Genomic DNA, 17,290 nt, shown 5'->3' with positions numbered 1-17,290 from the left:
AGCACCTTTAACTTAGTAACTTCAAAGGCACCTGGATTTGGTTTATGACTACCCATTTAAGGACCTTTGCCAAGAAGGGGAGATGGGCAATTGGCTGGTAATTGTTTAGATTCTTCCAAATCCAGGGGTGGTTTCTCACCACTGCCTCAAGCAGACAGGAACCACCCTCTCTCACTGGCAGGCATTAACCACCTCTCTGGCCCAGCTGGCTGTCCCCTCCCTGCTGGTTTTTATCAGCCAAGAGGGACAAGGGTCCAGAATACATACAAGTGGTCACCCTGACTGATCTGAGCACCTTGTCCACATCCTTGAGTCCTACTAATTGGGTGCCACAATTTCAGAAGGAAACAGACAAACAGGACTCTCCAGGTTGGAGGAGGGGCTGGCACACGACCCAGAGCTGTGTGCCCCTTATCTGACCTGCCCACCTCCCACACCTTAACTCCCCCTACCCTGAACCGCTGCAATTGGGACCCTCCTCCTCTCCTCAGCTCCTCTCCTCCCAAACACATATCCCCTCCCTCGATAAAAAACGACAGCAGCAAAATACCCATGCAAATTAAAAACAGCTACAATAGTGTTAAGCTTTAACACTGAGTGGGTTCTCTGTCTTTCTACATAATGTAAGAATGAAATAAAGTTATGAGCCGTAGTAGTTTTAGTAGCTGCTCTGTGTGTACACTGATTTTTTAAATCTTTGATATCTCGCTGACCTCACCCTTGCTTGCTACGCACGACAACCATTGTTTACCTGAAGGCAAGCAACACTTCTGCACTGAGTTGCCAAGGCTCCACCCAAACAAACTTCTCTCTGCCATCTCCCACCTGTGAAATTGGTTGGACAGGTGTCTTCTTTTCAGCGGCTCCAATTGCAGAGAGCTTTTCATGGCTGCTGAAGGAGCAACAGCTTTCTTAAACTGCTCCCCAGACAGGGGTGGCATTGTGGTTTTTCTTTTCCCTGAATGCACAAGTTTTCAGTGAATGGGCTGTGGATGCAGCGTGGAGGATGAAGCACATGGAAAAGGAAACCAGGCCTTTTGGAGGAAATGTTGGGCCTCTTTAGGGCAATAGAGGAAATCTGCTTTGGAGAAATCCCCTTTTGCCAATCTGTGGCAGCCCTTGCTGATGGTATCTGCCCCACATGAGACAACAGCAGCTCCTCAATGATGGTGCCGTCTACATGGTCAAAGGAAGGACTGATCCATGGAGGAGCACAGAGGCAGAATTACTAGTGGGCCATATCCAAGCGACCGCTAGCAGTCTCTGGATTCTTCACTCCCACACTGACATTTTCCGTCCTGCGGCTTTGGCGTGCCATGGCTGGCAAGGCAGCGGAGCCCCGCGTCCCTGTGACTTTGCAGAAGTCGCGGCTGAAGGCTGAGGAGAAGGTCCTAGACTTGGACTTTGAGCTGGTGAGCGTGCAGTTCAATGAGACCGGGAGGTATGCTCTGAGGCTCACGGTGGAGAATCCACTGCTGGAGGGATCTGGCGCTGGGGTGCAGCTGCGGGTGAACGAGGGGGACCCCCTTTACACCAACACGGCCACGACCGACATTGTCGAGCAAAGCAACCTGAATGAAGTCTATGCGTTTGAGAAGAGGCAGTTCCTTTTTACCTTGCCCAGAGGTAAGAAGTCAGGGTGGATGGGAAGCAGGAATCATAGAATAGAATCATAGAATCATAGAGTTGGAAGAGACCACAAGGGCCATGGAGCCCAACCCCCTGCCAAGCAGGAAACACCATCAGAGCACTCCTGACATATGGTTGTCAAGCCTCTGCTTAAAGACCTCCAAAGAAGGAGACTCCACCATACTCCTTGGCAGCAAATTCCACTGTCGAACAGCTCTTACTGTCAGGAAGTTCTTCCTAATGTTTAGGTGGAATCTTCTTTCTTGTAGTTTGGAACCATTGCTCCGTGTCCGCTTCTCTGGAGCAGCAGAAAACAACCTTTCTCCCTCCTCTATGTGACATCCTTTTATATATTTGAACATGGCTAGCATATCACCCCTTAACCTCCTCTTCTCCAGGCTAAACATGCCCAGCTCCCTTAGCCGTTCCTCATAAGGCATCGTTTCCAGTCCTTTGACCATTTAGGTTGCCCTCCTCTGGACACGTTCCAGTTTGTCAGTGTCCTTCTTGAACTGTGGTGCCCAGAAGTGGACACAGTACTCCAGGTGAGGTCTGACCAGAGCAGAATACAGTGGCACTATTACTTCCCTTGATCTAGATGCTATACTCCTATTGTGCAGCCCAGAATTGCATTGGCTTTTTTAGCTGCCGTGTCACACTGTTGGCTCATGTCAAGTTTGTGGTCAACCAAGACTCCTAGATCCTTTTCACATGTACTGCTCTCAAGCCAGGTGTCACCCATCTTGTATTTGTGCCTCTCATTTTTTTTGCCCAAGTGCAATACTTTACATTTCTCCCTGTTAAAATTCATCTTGTTTGTTTTGGCCCAGTTCTCTAATCTGTCAAGGTCGTTTTGAAGTGTGATCCTGCCCTCTGGGGTGTTAGCCACCCCTCCCAGTTTGGTGTCATCTGCAGAGAACATGGATGAGTCCTTCGCCACCTAGGAGAGATCAGGAGGATCAGATCTCGCCCTAACCCACTGTCACAGTAGTGAGATTCCTGCATGGGCAGGGGGTGGACTAGACAACCTTTGATGTCCCTTTTAAAACATTTACTCATTTAGTAAAAATTATACAAAGCAGTTTACAAAAAAGATAAAGCACTGGTATTATCACTAAGAAAATGTAACGATGGTTTAACGTGATTGAAAAGTTAAAATAGACTAGAAACAGATTTGGGTGGAATCTAGACACATAAAAATGTTGCAAAATTGCTTTTTTTAAAAAAAAGTTTTCGAAAATATATATATATTGAATTTGCCATAGCTCATCATTGCCATCTAGTGTCATATTTACACAATGCACTTTACAACACACTTCAAACGTTTTATTTGCAGCTGTATTGCTGAGTCTTAAGACTCGTGTCAACTTTCTAAACATCTGAGCAGCCTTGCCTGGATAAAAAATGTTTTTAGGAGGCGCCTGCCTGATATCTGTAGGCAGTGCTTTTTTTTCTAAAAAAAATGTTCAGGGGTAATCTCATTCTCTTACTCATATTGAAGTACTGCCCCTCAATGAATGCCAAGCTTAGATTCACAAAATGTTTAGGAGTATGTGTCCCCCTGCGTGCCCCCAGGAAAAAAAACCCTGTCTGTCTCCACCTCCATTGTTCCGCCCAGACACTGAGGTCCAGCTCCGAGGGCCTTCTGGCGGTTCCCTCGCTGTGAGAAGGCAAGTTACAGGGAACCAGGCAGAGGGCCTTCTCGGTGGTGGTGCCTGCCCTGTGGAACGCCCTCCCACCAGATGTCAAAGAGAAAAATAAGTACCAAACTTTTAGAAGACATCTGAAGGCAGCCCTGTTTAGGGAAGCTTTTAATGTTTGACGGACCACTGTATTTTAATATTTGGTTGGAAGCCGTCCAGAGTGGCTGGGGAAACCCAGCCAGATGGGTGGGGTATAAATAATATATTATTATTATTATTATTATTATTATTATTATTATTATTATTATTATTATTATATTTGCTAGGGGGCAGTGAGTGGGGTGAGTCTGCTGCACTATTTATTGGAGGTAAGGGGTTGGATTCGCTACAGATGGCTTGCATGTTACCTCAATTTAACAGCTGTTTGTGCTGGGCTCTCCCCTCTCCACCCACCCAGGCTTCTGCAAAAATGACAAAAACCACGACGCCCGGCTGCGAATAGAAGCCCTGCGCCTTCGCGGTTCCTCGCTGAGGACCAGTGTCCGGGCCGGGGAAGCTTTCTTCGCCATCTACCCCCGCACCAACCAGCCCCGGATGAATCTCTTTGCCAGCAGAGACGAGGACCTGTACCGCTATGGTGACATCATGGTGCTGCTTCGGGTGGGCAGCGATGACCTGGCCATGCATTGTGGGAGGCTGGCCTACACGGTGTCGTTCCATGAGCACCGGCCTGTGGCCAAGAAACAGGCACCCACCAGTCCTCTGCCACCCCCCAGGCTGAAGGAGAGGAGCCTGCCGGCTGGGACCAGCTCCCCAACACCTTCCCAGTCGCTGCCGGTCCCACAGCAGATTCACTCTGCACCTGAGCCACACCCTTGGCCCACTGAGGAGTCCTGCACACCAGGGGTAAGAAATGTCAGAGCAAGGGCCAGGTCTGCTTCTGTGCTGCAATTTGTTGCGACGGAGGGAGCAATCATGTGAAAAGAAAATAATGACCCACAGCTTGCCATCACGCTTTCTAGTGTGTTATTTGTATATTGCAATTGTTTATCTTGAAACCAATAGAAGAGTCTTAGTGGCTCCTGCAGGGCTAATAAATTTGTACAGAGCCTAGGACTTGCCGATCAGAAGGTTGGCGGTTCGAATCCTCGTGAATAAACCCTAACATTCCCCTTTTCAAACTTGCAGTGGATGCGTTTGCTCAGGCTCGCTGAAGTTCTGGTATTTCCCCCTTATTCCCTCATAAAAGATAAGACACGACACAGTCTTCTATAAAAGTATAAAAAGAGTTTACTCACATATCATTCTATTCACAATAGGATCCCAGAAGGCAGTCTTAGCTTAGAAAAGTAACATATATCTAGAAACTATTTCATAAGAAGACAGTCCCTTGGTCCTCTCTTGGCTGGAAGCCAAGAGGGCATATTTGGCTAAGCAGATGTTGCTTCTTCGATGCATGTGGTCAAAAAAGAGAGAGATGGCTGCCCTTCCCTGTGCTTTTGTGTTTACCTGCACAGGTGAGGCCACGCTCACCTCTAGTCACATGCAGAGGAAGTCTGTCCCAGCCCAGAAGAAAACAGAAAGTTTACCTGCTGGCTGGACAAACATTCCTCCCCATGTGTAAACATGTTCACTCTAGGAATCTTGTACTTGACTGCTCTTGTGTTTCATATCCCACAGATGTGTGTGTGTGTTACAGAAGTTGGCCGCCACCCCTAGTCTCTGCCGAGTGGTAGCAAAATTCCACGGGGTTCCAGGTGCTCCCCCGGGGTTTGTGCCCCTTTGGAGAATTGAAGATGCTGGGTAGAAATGTAATCCATCCATCCATCCATCCATCCATCCATCCATCCATCCATCCATCCATCAAGGAAGCATAACTCCTATGCTTTCCCTTCCCCTCAGTTGCTGCCCAGCCTACCTGAGCCTCAACAGGAAGCATCTCCTAGAGCCATTCAAGAGTTGTCTGATGAACAGCTGTCATCACCTCTGCGATCCTCTTCCACCTCCTCCTCACCAGCCTCGCCAAGGCGATTGCCAAGTGATGCCAGACTCCGCCTCCCTTCGCCAGGATACAGCCCTGAGCTGCTTTTTGAGAATATATTTTCAGGGGTGCTGGTAAGTCAGTGACTTTTGGTCTGTGCCAGGAATGGAGGACCTGTGGCCCTCCAGATGCTGCTGAACTCCAGCTACCATCAGCCCCCAGCCATCATGGCCCACAGTCAGGGATGATGGGATATGGAGCCCAGCAGCATCAGGGGTGGGGCGCAGGTCTCTGTTTCTGGTCAATGTGGTGGGCAATACATACCTTAAAGGTAAAGGTAAAGGGACCTCTGACCATTAGGTCCAGTTGTGGCCGACTCTGGCCCAATGGTTGCCATTAATTTGATTCTGAATTGATTTTAGAATGAATTGATTTTAGAATGCATTTCAATTCATTGATTGTGATTTTGTGTAAACTGTATTACTTTTATTGTTGGTAGCCGCTCTGAGTCCGTCTTTGGCTGGGGAGGGCGGGATATAAATAAAAATAAAAATTTGTTGTTGTTGTTGTTGTTATGTTTAGCCTGGGAGAGAGGATAGTGATACAAAAGCCATCTTCAAATGTCTAAAGGGCTGTCACATGAAGGACGGAACAAGTTTGTTTTCTCCTGCTCTGCAGGGTACAACCCATACCAATGGCTTCAAGTTATAGGAAAGGAGATTCAGAAATAATTTTCTGACCATATGAGCTGTTTGACAGCAGAACATCCTCCCTTGGAAGATGGTGGACCTTCCTTCCTTGGAGGTTTCTAAGCAGAGGTTGGGGGGCTATCTGCCAATGATGCATCAGCTGTGACTCCTGCATTGCAGAAATAAAAACCTGACCAAATAGGGACTTGTCTCAGAGGAAGCACCGACCATATTTTATTCAAAAGCACTTATTTCCAAGATCCCTGTGTTCTTATCCTGTAGCATTTGACAGGGAAGATGTGTGCTGGAGGGAGGGGCTCCCTCCCTCCCCCCCTTTGTGTCGCTAGAACATGTGCATGCCTCTGTCTGCAGATGACGACGATAATTGCGGAGGCCTTGATTGAGTTTGCCTGGCAAACGTCTCGACGCAAAGGAAATGGCGATCGATATTAATCAGCCGTGAGCTGTAGTTATTGTAAAGGGCAGTTAAAGCGTCAAGGCAGAGCAGCAGCTGAGGGATGGGGAGACATTAGTCAATGCTATTTATAACAAGTCTTGGCTTTTGAGGGTGAGCACAGCTGCCTAAAGTGGCGATAAAACTGCACCTATCCTGATGTCACTCTGGAAGCACAAGACAACTAGATTGAAGGATGAAATGCCATGGGTTAGCTCTGCAGATTTTGCTGTAAGGGAGAGGCCACTTTGCAAAGGTTCTTTGAAAGGCTATCCAAGCAGTGCCGTGGGCTTCCGCCTGAAGAGCTATTTAATGCAACGCTCAGCGGGCATTAAGTGCAGCTTGTGTGTGTGTGATGCAAGTAGAATCTGTCAGTTTCAGTTCTCCCAGCTTCTCATTTTTCCAGTCTTAATTCCAGTTTCCCACATTTCTCCTGCAATCTGCAATTTATCTAAGAAGAGCCTGCTGGATCAGGCAATGGCCCATCAAGTCCAGCATCCTCTTCTCACAGTGACCAATAAGATGCCCCTTTTGGGAAACCTGAGACAAGAGCCTTCTCCCCTCCCATGTTTTCTAGCCATTAGAATTCAGAAGCATTGTTGCCTCTGACCATGGAGGCAAGAGCATTGCCAACATTATTGTTCAAAAATTATTAGAGCTTTGGTGTGAATTTCTCCAAAAAAATACAATTTTTTTGCATGTAGTTTTGACTAAGATGCACATTTTTGCAAGCTGTGTCCCCAGTGCAATGCATTTGTGTGTGTTACTTTCACCAATATATGTGTTTCAGGCACATTTTCCCCAAAACACCCATTTGTATGCTCTGGTTGGAGAGCGGCATCACAAAATCCAGAGAAGTCCAAACTTTGAAGCATTTCTGTGTTTCCACATTGGTCCAAGAAGTGTGAATTAGTTTCTCACTAAAATGCAAGCAGAATTGAATTTCTCCTCTATCCCTGTATGCAAGGCATTTCTGCTCCAAGGGGTCATCTAGTCCAACCGCCGGCAATGCAAGAATCTCAGCTGATGGGGAACTGATGGCCATGCAGATGTTGTTGGACTCTTAACTCACTCTTAGGTTAGCCACTCTGTTGTGCCAACTCCTTTCCAAAATGCACATTTACTAATTGCACATGGAGCTGGAGTTAGCAATTGTGTTAGTGAAGAGGACAAGTTAACTTAGTACAGGGATGGGGGACAGGGGCCCATCCAGATCTGGTTGGGCACCAACACCCACCAGTTCCAGCCGGTGTGGCCAGTGGTCAAGGAGGAAGGCAGCTGCAGTCCAACAACTCCTCCCAGTGGGTCACAGGTTCCCCATCCCGGCTACGAAAAATGTTCACTGCTTCTGGCGTGGTGCCTTTTAAGTTACAATCCCCAGGCTTTGCTTGCTTGTGAATTTTTCGCTCTATAAGACGCACCAGACCATAAGATGCACCTAGTTTTTGGAAGAGGAAAAAATAATAATATTCTGAATCCCAGAAGCCAGAACAGCAAGAGGGATCTGGCTTCTGGGATAGCCTCTTGCTGTCCTGGCTTATAAGATAGCCACACGCAGCCTCTCCCGGGCAGCAGGATGAAGGCTCCCCCAAGAGCCGTGCTCCCTTTAAAGAGCACACGGAGCGTGTGTGCAGCTCTTGGGGGCTTTTCCCCAAGGAGGGAGAAGGGCAGCTCTTCTTCCTCCTTGGGGAAAAGCCCCCAAGAGCTGCACACACGCTCCACGCGGCTGTTTAAAGGGAGCGCTGAGCAGAGCCTTCCGCCTGCATTCGCTCCATAAGACGCACACACATTTCCCCTTACTTTTCAGGAGTGGAAAAGTGCATCTTATAGAGCGAAAAATACGGTAGTGTGTACGAGTGGGTATGGACTACAAAGAACAGCCTTCCATTACATTAAAACAGAGTTTGGGTGGCCATCTCTGTCAGGGACTCTAGCTCTGGTTCCCTTAGATACCATTTGCCAGGGAGCAGCAATGGCCGAGGGCTTTCAACTTCATTTCCTCTTGTTCCGCTGCTTCCCCCCAGAGAAAATCCCTCTTTAGCACTCAGTTGGAGCAAATGGCAATCAGGTTTTCTTTGGATTGCTGTTTGTCCTGACTTAAAGCTAAAGAGTGGGTTTTCTCTGGGAAAGGTGTGGGGCATGAGGAGAACTGCTTGGGCCTGTGCTTTCTAAGACGAGCCTTCATGTCCTCAGGGTGAGCTTGCTGGAGGCATCTGGCGCAGCTCTGGGGCTGCGTTAGATGACCCTCTGGTCTGATCCAGCGGTGTTCTTCTTAATGTTTTCAGTGCCACCGGGAGGAGGGGAGGGACAAGACCTGGGCAGCCCCCCAAGATATGTTTTGTGCCAATCCGTCCTTTGTGTAATAATGTCAATGAAGCTTTGAGGATTGCAGTCCTCAAATGTTGAGCAAAATGGGCTTTCTTCTACTTTGACTTCTTCTACGGAAAGACCTTGCTTGCTGCATGGCCTATGAGTTGGACAGGGTTAAATTCTGCATGTTGTGGGGGGGGGGAGGTGTTTATGGGACATAAGGGGGTCTGGGAAAACTGGACTGAAAAGGGGAGGGAGTGATTGATGCTGAATTGATCAGCATTCCTAAGCAGGTGGTGGAAGTCCGCCTAGGGTGAGCAGGTCAATTGATTGGAGTGATGCTCTTATTGCATTTCAAAAGCACCCGGCCATATGTAATAGAACATTGGCTCTGGGCCCAGTTAGCAGTAAATGCACCTTCAGGGACCGCAATCTCTCCTAGCATCTTTGTATGCCTTTTGCTTGAGCAAACATGAGGCATAGAACCCCCTTAGCTGCACTCTGTCATGCTCCTGAGACACGGTGCAACCGTAGAGGGTGTGTGCATGCGTGTGTTTACCCAAGAGACCTTCCTGTTTCCTCCTTTTGCTTAGAACGTGGCTGCAGGTGCGAAAGAGCCAGGTGCTTATGCAAGCACGTGCAGAAAGGAATTAGAGGTGGATTATGCAGGTCCGCTAGGACAGCTAGACATTGTTAACAATTTTTTGACTTCTTTATCCATCTCGGCTACATAATGTATTCCCAGGCACGGGTGGAGCGGCTCAGCTGTCTGCATTTCATGAGCAAGAAGCTTCAACAGCTTCAGTGTATGCAGTTGAGATCACTTCAGAATTATGGGGAAGGGAAAGAGCTATGCAGGGCGTTGGGTTCCCCCCCTCCCTCCATGCACACAGGAAATCCTCCTCTGTCTTTTCTCAGGCCTCATTTATTCAACCTAATTTTCACAGCGAGGAATTAATGAATCTGTCTGTTTCTGGTTCATGTTGATTCATAAGTTTATTCCATCCTGTTTCTGAATTTATCTGGTTTCCTTAAAAATCCGCACATCGGCAGCATTTCTATTTATATAAAACAAAATTTTAGTACAGTAGTGCCTTTGGGTGGTTCGTTCTCTCTCTCTCTCTCTCTCTCTCTCTCTCTCTCTCTGTGTGTGTGTGTGTGTGTGTGTGTGTAGATGATAGATATTTACAACAGATGCACAAAATCAACAGATGCACAAAACAAGCAAAGGAAAACAAAAAGCCATAACTGCAAGCGTAACTGTGACCAAGTGAAGTACAGAAGTGGTTTACATCATCTGCAACATTAGGAAATAAATATGGCGCAGTGGGTCAGAATTTACACAATGAAGTTAAAGCAAAAGCTACCATCACCACATACACAAAAAAGGAAAAAGAGAGAGATTTGTTTGTTTTTGAGCTGAAAACTGTATTACTGTTTGGGGAAGTGTGGAATATAAAGTATAATTCCTTTCTGATTCACACATTAGAGGTGCAGATCAGATCAGTTACCATTAGAATTTGTAGAAATTGAATACCTGAAGCACCCAAGTCTAATTATTATTATTATTATTATTATTATTAATAATAATAATAATACCCCGCTACCCCACCCATCTGGTTGGGTTCCCCCAGCCCAGGGGTCAGAAAGGCTTACTGGGCATGGGCCGGATCACTCCCTTGGAGATCCTCTGTGGGCTGGACTGGCACAGATCACGTTTTCGCATGCCCAGATGCTGAAAATCGCACAGAAGAATGGGGGTGGGGTGCTCCTTCAGGTATACTGGGCCAAGACCGTGTAGTCAGTACCAACACTTTGAATTGTGCTCACCAATGTACTAGGAGCCAATGTAGGTCTTTCAGAACTGGTGTTATATGGTCTCGGCAGCCACTCCCAGTCACCAGTCTAGCTGCTGCATTCTGGATTAATTGTAATTTCCAGGTCACCTTCCAAGGTAGCCCCACGGAGAGCGCATTGCAGTAGTCCAATCGGGAGATAACCAGACCATGCACCACTGTGGCGAGACAGCTTTCACCTTTGTCCCTAGCCCACCGGAGATCATCGATTAACGTGACCAAGGCAGTCCCATTTGTTAAAATGTGAAAGGAAAACCGAGGTTCTTAGGATGCTGAATTCTGGGCCCTGGATGGAGTCATTATGAATGCCACTATTTTAGGTGCTTGAGTTTCCCTGCATTATCTTCTTAAGTGTCTCTTATACTCAGCTGCAAAGTCCAAATTGCTTTTAGCTAGAATGAGGTTATCTTTACCCATCTGGCAAAAATCGGGATTCCTATTATGTGACAGAGAAGTACTCAAGTAATTGAGGACAGAGCAAGAAAGAAAATTGAAGCAGAAATGATCTTACCTGCTGACTACGTTTCTTTATCATTTGGGGGGATGTTCTTGATATTTCCCATGTGTTTTTTTTAAAACAGCAAACACATTGAATCAAATTTGTCTTATTTTGTACTTGTAATTGATGGCGAATAATTAGCACCCTGATGTTCCTGGTTTTGAATGGTGTCCCCCCCCCCCAACTTTCTGATCTGTTGAGTAAGAGAGAGAGAAAGAGGGAGAATTTCTCTAGCAGTTTTAATTAGAATATTGTCCTACTTCTCAAATGATTTTATTCCAGCCCAACCCCGAACCCCCCGTTTATATTCTTGGGCTACCTTAAACAATGTTATGGTGGATGAGCATTTGAATGATTAGTTCCTGTTTTTGTTTTTAAAATGGCATATGATGGGTTTATTGCTAATATGTGCTAATGAATGAATGTATTAGTCCACATGGTTAAAGATTTAGAGTGACAGGTTGCAGCTTGGATCCTGTTGACGTGTAGAATCAGGATGTCTGACAATATCAATAACTTCTCCCTGCTCATTGCTCACCCCTTCAGCTCCCCTATGTGTGTAAGTGTGTCAAAATAAACACTTGAGCATTTTTCACTCAGATACACCCATGGAGACAGTTTCAGTAGCCACCCATATTCCCTAACTAGGAACAGACAAATCTATCCATTTTTCCAACCCTAAGTAAAGGGCACCCAATTTCTGCATCAGTATACCCACCCCCCCAGTTCATATGAAAATCTGTACTGATTTTCAACACATTTATTAACATTTTTGCACACAACCTTTCCTAAAGTATGCATTTCTGCAAGCAATTTCCTGCAATATAATTGTTGCTTTGGTGTATTATTTTTCTATCTCTCTCTATAGATATATACAGTTTTGTTTCCACTTCCCCCTTTAAACACTCATTTTTATTGCTTGGAGAACTGCATTGCAAAATTCAGCAAGGTGCAAATTTCAAAGGATGTTTCCATTTGTGCTTTGGTTTGAGATATGTGAATCACACAAGTTTGCCTGCTACTTTCTCTCCTACCTCTCTCTCTCCCTGCAAGTTCAGTTTAGCATTAGTGCAATTAATGGACCTTCAAAAAGCTAAAAGGCTTATAGAATGAATGGAAGGCCAGCATTGAAGAAAGTGCACTGAATTAAAAATGCTTCCTTTTAATTTCTATCCTGCACCAACCCAGCTAAAAGTTTCCCCAACGTGATGTCCTTCAGTCCAAGCCATATTAGTTTCTCTCATTTTCTCATTCTTCCACTTCTAAATTTAGCTCTCCACATTTCTTCAGTAATATACAGATATTATGAATTTTTAATCATTTTGAAAACCCACCAGCATTTTACTGCAAATAAATGTACTTTTGTGTACAGTTTTGACTAATATACACATTCTATTGCAAGCAGTTCCCCATGCATTTTTGCACACTATTTTCACGAATGCGTGCATTTGTATGTATGTTTCCCCTGAAAGGTAAAGGACCCCTGACAGTTAAGTCCAGTCACAAACGACTCTGGGGTTGCGGCGCTTATCTCGCTTTAAAGGCCGAGGGAGCTGGCGTTTGTCCGCTCTGCAGACAGTTTTTCCAGGTCATGTGGCCAGCATGACTAAGCCACTTCTGGCGCAATGGAACACCAAAACCAGAGCAGTGCATGGAAACAACATTTACCATACTGCCAGAGTGGTACCTATTTATCTACTTGCACTTGGTGTGCTTTAGAACTGCTAGGTTGGCAGGATCTGGGACCGAGCAACGGGAGCTCACCCCGTCGTGGGGATTCGAACCGCCGACCTCCTGATCGGCAAGCCCGAGAGGCTCAGAGGTTTAGACCACAGCGCCACCCATGTCCCACATGTTCCCCCTTAGTAGAATGCATTTTGTACACATTGCTCGGTCAAATAACGGCATCACAAAATTTTCGAAGGATAGCTGTGTTTCTGTTTGTGTATTGGTTGTAGTAGTGCAAATTAGGTAGGTTTCCCATCACAGCTACACCCAAGCAAATACGTTTCTGCCTGTGTTGGCTGGTTGGACTGGTTTGTGCATACAGCTGCACACCTATGTTGTTGTTGTTGTTGTTGTTTAGTCGTTTAGTCATGTCCGACTCTTCGTGACCCCCTGGACCCGAGCACACCAGGCACTCCTGTCTTCCACTGCCTCCCGCAGTTTGGTCAGACTCATGTTTGTAGCTTCGAGAACACTGTCCAACCATCTCGTCCTCCGTCGTCCCCTTCTCCTTGTGCCCTCCATCTTTCCCAACATCAGGGTCTTTTCCAGGGAGTCTTCTCTTCTCATGGCACACCTGTGTTACCTGCCTCCAAGGGCAATTCTGGTGTACCACCATTCCTTGTGGTACTTGGGTCCAGTTTACCTATGAGATCACCTTACCTCCCCCTTCCACACCCCCTTGACCACTTGGATTGGTGCAACTGGTACTAGTACAGGTGCCACATAAAACCTGTTCCTCATTTTAGTGTGTGCACTTTGGAACTCCCCTGCCTATTCATCTCAAGCAGGTCCCTTCACTGTACACTTTCCGATGCCTGCTAAAGCATTCTTGTTTAGAAAAGCCCCCCAGATGTTTAGAAAGTTGATGCAAGTTTTAATCTTTTTTTTAGTCTACTGTTATGTTAAATTTCTGATAGTCTTAAATTATTGTTGTTAATTTTTCTTGGTGGTGATTTTATAGTTTTATCACTTTTGTAAACTGCATTGAGGTGGGTGTGTTTGTTTTTTAGAATGAAGTGATGTATACATTGTATGAAATAAATAAATAGTAGTGTGAACACTGGAAAATGATTCACAGAGTAAGGTGGAATTCATTGTATTAACCTGAAGGGAGAGGGAAATTAAAATCAACAGCATTTTCTTTTCAGCAGAAGGCAATAATAATAATAATAAACCCTTGCAAGTGATATAAATGTCTGTGCTCCTCTAAGGGACCATCAAGGCAGAAGATGTTTCATAGGTAGTTTTAAAATAATCACCCAGTTGGGGAAAGAAGCTTTTTGTGGAGACTAGATTCCTGATTCTCTGAAAAGCCTTTGAAAAAATATTGAGCCAACACAGGTGCAGACGGGGGTGGGGTGGGGGACCAAGACACCAGAAATTTAATCTTATGCTGAACTTTGTCGTGGCTGCATTTGGTGTTGCCATTTAAAAGAAAAAATGATGTAAGAATTCTCTGCTTGCGGCTGCAGCCGCAAAAGGAGAATCTTCCACATGTGGCTGTGGCGGTGCAATGGCTGCTCGTGCCGCCACGAGCCCCTGCAGGGTGCCTTCTTGTCACCCCCGCAGACATGGCACCCGGGGCGCACTGCCCCCCCCCCAGTTGTGACACCACTGCCTTCACCTGCCGGCAGAAGGACAGCAAAGAGGGAGCCTGTCTGGCTCCTCTAAGGAGATCCAAAGTCTGGGAGCAGCCACTGAGGTGGCCTTGTCCAAGAACAAGGGATTGGTGCACCTTGTATGCAACAACAGCAGCAAGGATACTTATCGCCAAGCACTGGAAAACCCAAGATTTGCCCACACTGGAAGAATGGCAGATGCAACTGATAGACTATATGGAATTAGCAGAAATGACTGGCAGAATCCGAGACCTGGGAGAAGAGGCTGTGGAGGAGGACTGGAGGAAATTTAAGGACTATTTACAAAAATACTGTAAATTGTATGAGTTTTAAGAAAGATGTAAGATTATTAATAATATGGCACCATTAAGATAGTTAAAAGGAGTATGAAGATAAATGAAAATATAAGAAAAGACAAATTTTGGATAAATATTATGCTAAAATTAAGCTTTTAAGGTTTGGGTAAAACTATCTAAAATTAGGGACACAATATTGGAAATTATAATATAAGAATTGAAACAAGGTGATAAATTGCTGGGTAAAGTTCGAAAAACTTAGAACGCAGGAATGAGAGATGTGAGGAAGTCCAAAGAAGTGAAGAAAATGTGGATATTGAAAAAATTATATGTTATTTTGTTCGCCTTTTTTGTTGTATTGAGAAAACCTTTAATAAAAAAAAATTATATAAAAAAAAACAAGAACAAGGGATTGGTGCACCCCAACCAGGCTTCTTGATCTCCCCTGTGCCAACCCCTCCTGGAGACGTTTTGCCTGGCTGGAAAGCACCATTGAAGTCTTGACCACGCCTCTTGCTCCCCTGGATGGAGGACATAGAGGGGTGTGTAAGTGTGGGCAGAAACTGACCGGCTATACAAAGGGGAAATCTGCCTCTGTTGCTCAGCCCCCCCAGCCTCTGAAGGTTTGCTCAGAAGGGAATGCGGCCCTTGGGCTGAATTGCTTCCCCCAACCCTGACCTCAGTGCTGCTTTCCTGATTCCTCTTCTCCATGATGGTGCCCCACCAGCCATCTACATCTTGAAAGTAGCCACTGTCAAGATGGAAAACAATTCTATCTCCCAACGTGTACCCCACCCACCATAGTGGGTGTGGGAACCCCTTTGTGGTGAAAGGCATTAGGATAAGGTAATACAATTGTTAATTGATTGTTAAAAAATAATAATACCTCAAAGTATTCTACAAAAAAATAATAGAATTATCACAAAGAAAAATTAACAAGAATTCAAGACATTTCAAAAGTTAAAACAGTAAACTAAAAACAGATTAAGTCTCACATCAATTTTCTAAGGTCCTGGATAAGGGACCCCTGACCATTAGGTCCAGTCGTGGCCGACTCTGGGGTTGCGGCGCTCATCTCGCTTTATTGGCCGAGGGAGCCGACGTACAACTTCCAGGTCATGTGGCCAGCATGACCAAGCCACTTCTGGCGAACCAGAGCAGCGCACGGAAACGCCATTTACCCTCCCGCTGGAGCGGTACCTATTTATCTACTTGCACTTTGTGCTTTTGAGCTGCTAGGTTGGCAGGAGCAGGGACCGAGCAACAGGAGCTCACCCTGTCGCGGGGATTTGAACAGCCAACCTTCTGATCGGCAAGTCCTAGGCTCTGTGGTTTATCCCACAGCACCACCCGCGTCCCAAGGTCCTGGATGGTCTTGTCTAAACATGAACGTTCTTTGCAGGCACGGAAAAAGTGTGCAGTGCAGACATCTGCCTGATGTCAAGAGGCCAAGTTCCAAAGTGTTGGTTCTGCCACACTATAAGATCCAGTTCTTATAAATGCGAAACGAGTATTATGTGGCTCCTGTAACAGGGCCCGTTACTGGTAGAGTGGGCGTAAACAGATCCCAAATTGTTAAGGGTTTTATATACTAATAGTAACAGGTTTCAATGGGTCCCGAGTTGGTTAAGTGAATGTTTCAGTTTAGGGCACACTTGAGTATTATGTGGCTCCTGTAACAGGGCCCGTTACTGGTAGAGTGGGCGTAAACAGATCCCAAATTGTTAAGGGTTTTATATACTAATAGTAACAGGTTTCAATGGGTCCCGAGTTGGTTAAGTGAATGTTTCAGTTTAGGGCACACTTGGGTTTAAAGAGGGACCATAAAGGGAGCTGGAATTAATGCCAGATATTACTAGCTAACCGGCAGATTGATGGGATAAAAGCTGCAAGACAATGACAGATGGTGTGATTGATTCATGGCACCTCCGAGATGCTTAAAGCTGGAGGGGAATTTTTAGTGCACCAAGGATCTTTCTGGACAGCTCTGTGGCTGAGCTTGTGATGGAACCATTAGCCAGAGAGAAATCCCCATTAGGCCTGTGATGGATGGTGACCCGTCTCCCTCATTCCCCAGCCAGAGCCGGCCTGTTGATAGATCTCTCCAGGCTGCACTCGGTGTTCATCAGGACTGTTGTTGGGGTGGGAATACCGCTGGCCTTGCGGGAAGGCTGGCCCTTTCTCTGTGCCCTGCCCGTCAGGGTCTCGGTTGTGATGGGGTGTTGGTTTCGGGGCTTGGCAGTCTGGGCGAGGGAGCAAAGGAGGACCCTGTCAATTCACTGAGAAGCCCAATGAGGCTGAAAAACAAACTCTGATGTCAAAGCAGGCAGGCGCCCCCTCTCCAAGCTGTGGAGGCATATAAATGCTGCTCACCAGAGCGTGAGCTTGCAATTTGTAGAGCTTTTGAATGACTGTCAACTGGGTTAGGGGGAGGGAGGTCCTGATGGATTTATCAGAAGCAGAGGCAAAAGCATCCCTGACAGATGGCCATCCAACCTCTGCTTTAAAAACTCCATGGAAGGAGAGTCCACCACCTTCTGAGATCGTCTGTTCCACATCTGAACATCTCTTGCAATCAGAAAGTTC

At 46.1% G+C, this 17,290-nt stretch overlaps 1 protein-coding gene across 1 annotated transcript in view; it reads left to right on the top strand.

Annotated features, from left to right (window-relative positions):
- Window positions 1–796: 796 nt before the first annotated feature.
- Window positions 797–17,290, top strand: part of CCDC33 (coiled-coil domain containing 33) — a 203,543-nt gene continuing 187,049 nt past the window's right edge. Inside the window, exons 1-3 of the mRNA XM_083698199.1 lie at window positions 797–1,626; window positions 3,730–4,178; window positions 5,175–5,387. Coding sequence (XP_083554325.1) covers window positions 1,317–1,626; window positions 3,730–4,178; window positions 5,175–5,387 — 972 coding nt within the window. The 5' untranslated portion in view covers window positions 797–1,316. The remainder of the gene's footprint in view (window positions 1,627–3,729; window positions 4,179–5,174; window positions 5,388–17,290) is intronic.

Source organism: Podarcis gaigeae (genome assembly GCF_964106915.1).
Source record: "Podarcis gaigeae genome assembly, chromosome: 9".
NCBI lineage: Eukaryota > Metazoa > Chordata > Lepidosauria > Squamata > Lacertidae > Podarcis > Podarcis gaigeae.
Note: the sequence above shows the minus strand (reverse complement) of the source record. Positions and strands in the feature narration are given on the sequence as shown.